We start from the raw sequence: 7208 nt of genomic DNA, 5'->3' as shown, positions 1-7208 counted from the left end.
CACCAAACAGATGGTAGCTGTTACCACCTGTTACGTCCTTATAAGATCGAGTTTCTTCTTTATAAGTAAAGGCTGTGCCTGGAGATTGAATTAGAAAGAAACACTGTATTTTGAAGAGCTGTTATTTTGTCTGTGGATGGAGGGAGCTATGGAATCCATTCAAGTCGTGGAATTTAAGCAGGCAGCAGAAACTATGGCAACATGAGCAGTACCACACTCTGTAACTGGATCACTATCACTGCAGGCCAGGCTCTGCAGTCTGTGTTTCAGGGAAAGTATGTGAAAGGTGGAGATTGTTGAGATGATGCATGCTGGCATGCAACAGGAAATCAAAGCTATCATTGTGCTGACATACAGTGACGAAGGTACTAGAGTGAAAGTAAAGGTGCAGAATAAGGTGTTACCACAAGGAAAAGACAACACACACAGATCAAACTTCTCCATCAACAGGAGAAGTAAGGAACATACACTTTAGATTGGGTATCCAACTAGAAATGTTTTTATTTTAAAGCTTTTTTTCATTATGTTCAAATCTCTCCATGACTTCACTCTCCCTATCTCTCTTACCTCCACGAGAATCTACAGCCTTCCCTATTTCTATAACCTTCTCCAGCCTGTACAAACCTCTCTATCTCTATCATCTCCTCCAGCCTACAGACCGCTTCTTATATTTGTCGTCTCCCCTAGCATCTATACCCACCTTTTTCTGTAACCTCCTCCAGACTGTACATCTTTCCTTATCTCTCACCTCCTCCAGCACTCACACTCCTCTCTATTTCTGTAATGTCATCGAGCCTGTACCACCCTGTCTATCATCTCCTCCAGCCTGTACACCCCTTCCTAATTCTGTCACCTACACCCCAGCACCTACACTCCTCCCTATCTCTGCAAACTCCAACCGTCCCTATTTCTGTCACCTCCCCCAGCCTTCACAAACATTCTTTCTCTGTAACCTCCACCAATTCTTACAACCCTCCCAACTTCTGTAACCTACCTCTGCCCCATATAACCTTCCCTATCTCTGTAACTTCCTCCAACTCTCTCTATCTCTATCACCTCCTCTAGCCTCTACCATTCTTCCCAACCCTGTATCCTGCTCTACCCCTACACACCTTTGAAGTCCTTGCTTTTCTCCAATTCTAACTTCTTGAGGATCTTCAAGTTTATGCACTCTGCTAATGGTAGTTGTGCTATCAGTTGCTTGGTTCCTATGCTCTGAAGCTCTCTTCTTAAAGTCATCCTACCTCTACCTCTTTCCCTTCCTTTCAGATGTAAAACTAAATACTTTTACAAAATCAACAGTTGTTCGAGAAAGATTCTGTAAAGTGCTGCAGGATGTTTTACAATGAAGTTGGGAGGTCATGTTGTGACTGTGCAGGACATTGGTTAGGCCACTTTTGGAATATTGCGTGTAATTCTGGTCTCCTTCCTATCGGAAGGATATTATGAAATTTGAAAGGTCTCAGAAAAGATTTGCAAGGATGTTGCCAGGGTTGGAGGATTTGAGCTTTAGGGAGAGGCTGAATAGGCTGGGGCTATTTTCTCTGGAGCATTGGAGACTGAGGGGTGACCTAAAAAAAGGTTCGTAAAATCATGAGGTGCATGGATAGAATAAGTAGACAAAGTATTTTCCCTGTAGTCTAGAATAGAAAGCATAGATTTAGTACGAGAGGAAAAAGATATAAAGGGGACGTAAGAGGCTACTTTTTCACACAGAGGGAGCATGTATGGAATGATCTGCCAGAGGAAGTGGTGGAGGCTGGTATAATTGCAACATTTAAAAGGCACCTGGATGGGTGTATAATAGGAAATGTTCAGAGGGATATGGGCCGGGTGCTGGCAAATGGGACTAGATTAGGTTAGAATATTCATTAACATGGATTACAGTCATGGAGTCATCAAGATATACAGCATGAAAACAGACACGTCGGTCCAACTCATCCATGCCGACCAAATAACCTAAATCAATCTAGTCCCATTTACTAGCACTTGGCCCATTTCCCTCTAAACCCTTCCTATTCGTGTACTCACCCAGATGCTGTTTAAATGTTGTAATTGTACCAGCGTGCACCACTTCCTCTGGCAGCTTGTTCCATTCATTCACCACCCTCTGCGTGAAAATGTTGTCCCTTAGGTCCCTTTTAAATCTTTTCCCTGTCACCCTAAACTTATGCCCTCTAGTTCTGGACTCCCCCACCGCAGAGAAAAGACTTTGTCCATTTATATCACCACCTGCAATTTCCCCTCCAAGTGTCCTTGTGTTCTGAGGAAGGGTCACTCGAGTTGAAACATTCACTCTAATTTCTCTCCACAAATGCTACCAGACCTGCTGAACCTTTCCAGCAATTTTTGTTGTTGTTTCTGATTTACAACTTGCACAGTTCTTTCAGATTTAATAGAGTCAGGCCAATCAGCCCATCAAATCTTTGCAGACACTTTTGAAGATTGTCCAGTTACTGCCACTCCTCCTGCTCTTTCTCCAATATTCCGAGCAATCTTTTTCCATCAAATATTTAACCAACATAGTTACCATCTGTTCCCATTATTAGTTATTCACCGTCCTAGCCGGTTCATTATCGACTTCTTTGTCTGTCCAACTGTCCTTCTCTTCTTTGGTCTCTATCTCCACATACCATTACTCCTGAACCCCTCCCCGCACCCTATCTTCTGCGTAGAAACCAACATTTTTCTAGCTACCATTGGTTCTGGGGAAAGGTCACTTGACTCGAAATGTTAACTCTGATTTCTCTTTGCAGATGCTGCCAGACCTGTTGAGTTTTTCCAAAAATTTTTACTTTTGTTCCTTTTGAAGGCTTCATTCCGTGCACAAAATTAAAAATGTTTTCCTCATCTCCCATTTGTTATTTTTCAGTTACCTTATACCTGCGTCCTTTGGTTATTGAGCATTCCACCACTAGAAACAGATTCTCCTTATTTACTGTGACTAAATATTTCATCCTTTTCAACATCTCCTCCAAATTAATAATTATCTTGCCAGTTCCGTTTTTGGATTTTGAACTATCTCCCTTGCTTTCCTGGCCCCTAACGTTGGTTCTTTGACCATATTGTACCATTCCTGAGATTTGTTTTTGTTCTGACCAGTATTCTTGTCAGCTAACTCATTTCTGCTGTTTGTATCCTTTAATTCATCAACTTTTTTCCTGCTGTGTATAATAATTCACTAATTATGACCTCTCCTTCATTCCAGCTTTGTTCGAGCTCCTCATTGCTTTCCTGTTGTCCTTTACAATGTCCTTGAGTTTACACAAGTGACTTCCTCAACTCTGAAATAAAAACTCCACAGTACTAATGGGATGGTGTGATTGGCTGGAGTCTCTGATCAGTCACCTGGTTTTCAGGTGAGTTTGACCAAAGTCAGTCAGTGCAGGAATCTGCAGCGAGGGAAGCACTGAGAACTGGGATTGAGAGTGAGGGTTTGTTGACCTCCGAGTGTTGTTTGCACCTTGGTAGTCCAGGCGAAGACGGGCTAGCATGAGGCAGGTGCTGCAGGTGGTGGCTTTTTTCATCTCTCTGGTTTCGGCCTGCTTCCTTATTGTGGCCACGTGGACAGACTGTTGGATGGTGAACGCAGATGATAGTTTGGAGGTGAGTCTGCCTGATAGTCAAGGAAGGGAGGGATGAGGAAGAAAATCAGAGTTGAGGCTTTTATAGAGTTAAATGCAGATCTTCTTTCTGAGAACTGTTTCCGAAATCCTCAGCTGCTGGGCAAAATTACTTATAAAATTTTGACATGAGGTTACTGTTGAACCTACATTTATTTTAAATTCCACAATAAACCCAAACCTGATTGAAACAACTTCTTCTGAATCTGGCCAATGCTTTGGATCAAATAGCACAGTGTGAATTAGCAATTGAGTGAGGAGGGAGGGTCACAAGCCCCTGTGGCGTCCTTGAATTTTCTGAATGTTAATTTTAAACAGGTTGGTAGAGTTGATGAGGTAAGGGGATGAAACAGTGTAAGACCAATATTGATAGATACAGAGAAGAAGTGTAATCTTGTTAAATGGTGAAATAGGCTGGTGAAACTGAATGGCCTCCTATTCCTGTATTACTGGCTCAAAGGGGCAGAATTGTCTCCTCCAGTTCCTGTGCATTAGGGCCAATGGTCTTCTCTCCTTGCTAAGTTGAAGAAAGTTGAAGTTTTCTTGGGGCAGGTCTGAAGTAAAATGGGAGTACTTTTTCACACAGAGTGTGATCAGCAGCTGGAGCAGATTGTCAGGAAGCGTGTGCATAGTTGGGACACTAGATTAGAGTGGTGCTGGAAAAGCACAGCAGTTCAGGCAGCATCCGGGGAGCAGTAAAATCGACGTTTCGGGCAAAAGCCCTTCATCAGGAATACAGGTAGACAGGCTGAAGAGTGGAGAGATAAGGGAGAGGAGGGTGGGGTTGGGGAGAAAGTAGCATACAGTACAATAGATGAGTGGGGGAGGGGATGAAGGTGATAGGTTAGGGGAGAGGGTGGAGTGGAAAGGTGGAAAAAAAGATAGGAAGGTAGGACAAGTCATGGGGACAGTGCTGAGCTGGAAATTTGGAACTGGGGTGAGGTGGGGGAAGGGGAAATGAGGAAACTGTTGAAGTCCACATTGATGCCCTGGGGTTGAAGTGTTCTGAGACAGAAGATGAGGCATTCTTCCTCCAGGCATCTGGTGGTTTGGGAACGATGGTGAAGGAGGCCCAGGACCTCCATGTCCTCAGCAGAGTGGGAGGGGGAGTTGAAATGTTGGGCCAAAGGGTGGTGTGGTTGATTGGTGCGGGTGTCCCGGAGATGTTCCCTAAAGCGCTCTGCTAGGAGGCGTCCAGTCTCCCCAATGTAGAGGAGACCGCATCAGAAACAACGGATACAATAAATGATATTGGTGGATGTGCAGGTAAAACTTTGATGGATGGGGAAAGCTCCTTTAGGGCCTTGGATGGAGGTGAGGGAGGAGGTGTGGGTGCAGGTTTTGCAATTTCTGCGGTGGCAGGGGAAGGTACCAGGATGGGAGGGTGGGTTGTAGGGTGGCGTGGACCTGACCAGGTAGTCACAGAGTGAATGGTCTTTGTGGAAGGTGGAAAGGGATGGGGAGGGAAATATATCCCTGGTGGTGGGGTCCGTTTGGAGGTGGTGGAAATGTCGGCAGATGATTTGGTTTATGCGAAGGTTGGTAGGGTGGAAGGTGAGCACCAGGAGCATTCTGTCCTTTTTACGGTTGGAGGGGTGGGATCGATAGTTGGGACATTGAATTCAGTTGATGAATTATGGGATTCTGTCATGGGAGACAGGTGTGTTTAGATTCTAAGAGGAGAAAATTTGAACTGGTTAAATGATCCTCCTTCAGCTGAGCTTATCAGTGGACCTCAATTGCTTCATTCACCTGAAGGTCACCCACTTGGAGACTTGAACACATAGTCCAGGCTGACATACCTAGTGCAGGAAGTGCTGCACTGCTGGAGATGCTGTCTTATGAACAGGCAGGGAGCTTATCTTCTCTTACAGATAGGCATAAAAGATTCTACTACTCTAAAAAAGAGCAGGGTAGTTCCAGTGTTTGTTCCTCATCATTGTGGCTGAGTGGTTAGCGTTCCAGCCTCACAGTGTTGATTCCACCTTCAGGGCAACTATCTGTGTGGGATTCACACATTCTTCCCATGTCTGGGTGGGTTTCCTCCCAATTATGCTCCAGTTTCTGCCCACAGTCCAAATATGTGCATGTTATAGGTGGGTTGGCTATGCTAAATTGACCTTAGTGCCTAGCTATGTGTAGATTGGGTGGAATAGCCATGGGAAATGTAGGGTTACAGTGATAGGGTAGGGGGTGGGATGCTCTTTGGAGGGTCAGTATGGACTCGATGGGCTGAATGGCTTGCTTCCGTACTGTAGGGATTCTATGATTTGACCAATTGTCACAAAAAAGAAAATCTTTGTTCGGTTTGTGGGAGCTTGCTGTGTGCAAATTGTTTCTAGTTTACCACAGGACTATTTCAATGGCTGTAAATTGCTTCACAAAGTACTAAATGTATGAAAGGCCTGTAAACACAAGACTTTCTTTCTTTGTGATCCTGTGAATAAAGATCTATCAGCAAAAATAGCTACTTATCATAAAACCAAATCACCCCAGTTGAAAAGCTGCATGAGCTCCTGAACCTGCCATTGGGCTAAACATCTGTGAAGAGGAAAAGTGCCTGGAAATCCGGTATAAACAGGGATTACAAAGCAACTTGAATTCACAATTCAGAATGTGGTTATTTCAATGTAAACTCAGTGTTTCACAGTTTAAGGGGGAGGGGGGTGTTTAACCACCAACCACTCCCTTCCCACTGATGGTGACAAGGGGAAATAATTGTCAAGTTGCCTTGCAGTTACTTCACCCTCTTCTCACCAGGTAAACAATCAAACACTGAGCTGAGAATGATTATTGCAATCTTTCTCAACTCACCAGCAGTTAAAGACCTTAAGTAGCCGATTACTGGCCATTTTAGTTCCTCAACTCCCCACTTGCCAATTATTTATCTTCCCAGTAGGTTAGAAATTTGGAGCAATTGGATTTACTGCTGGGAGCTTTTGGTGGGGGGGGGTAGCCACTATCTTCGCTCTTGTCCTCCAAGGCCCTGCACCCCATCTCCCCATTCCAGTAACAAGCAACAGAAAATCACTTACCTTCTCACAGTTGGATTCCCTAATGTGACTAGGTCTCAACTAAGTGTCTTTAGGATACTGGCTAGCCTCCGATTATCTGGCAGCTTCTGGTGAGGCAGGATTCCATGGAAAGGCTCTTAATAGAGTAAGAAGCTTGACTGTCAGCTTTTAATAAGTTGATTGGATCGTAATTTGGCAAGTTTCCCATTGAATGGATGTAGTCTGTCAGTTGCCAGACAGAGTTCTATTGTCAATGTACCCAGTGCCACTCTGGACCAGGTGGGCTGAATGGCCTAGCTCAATGCTGCAACTTCTATCTAATATTTAATATTGTGTTCATATTAGGTGGTTAATTGCGCGTGTAATGCAGATGAACGTCAAGCCTCATAGGGTCTGGTAATATTCAGATCATAATAATCACCAGGAGCTGTGAGTGAAACCACTGTGTTATAATAAGCTGCTCACTCACTCTGAAAGATGCACACTATTCAATGTAATGATTAACTTCATTTAACACACATTAACTTCAGTAATTTCAGCCTGATTTGGAGATATTCCCACTCTCAATTGT

At 44.0% G+C, this 7208-nt stretch overlaps 1 protein-coding gene across 1 annotated transcript in view; it reads left to right on the top strand.

The window, feature by feature from the left end:
* Positions 1 to 3492: 3492 nt before the first annotated feature.
* LOC132821482 (claudin-16-like) overlaps positions 3493 to 7208 on the top strand; it is a 39348-nt gene continuing 35632 nt past the window's right edge. The window contains exon 1 of the mRNA XM_060834075.1: positions 3493 to 3606. Coding sequence (XP_060690058.1) covers positions 3493 to 3606 — 114 coding nt within the window. The remainder of the gene's footprint in view (positions 3607 to 7208) is intronic.

This window comes from Hemiscyllium ocellatum, chromosome 13 (genome assembly GCF_020745735.1).
Source record: "Hemiscyllium ocellatum isolate sHemOce1 chromosome 13, sHemOce1.pat.X.cur, whole genome shotgun sequence".
Classification (NCBI taxonomy): domain Eukaryota; kingdom Metazoa; phylum Chordata; class Chondrichthyes; order Orectolobiformes; family Hemiscylliidae; genus Hemiscyllium; species Hemiscyllium ocellatum.
This window is presented reverse-complemented; position numbering and strand designations above follow the sequence as displayed.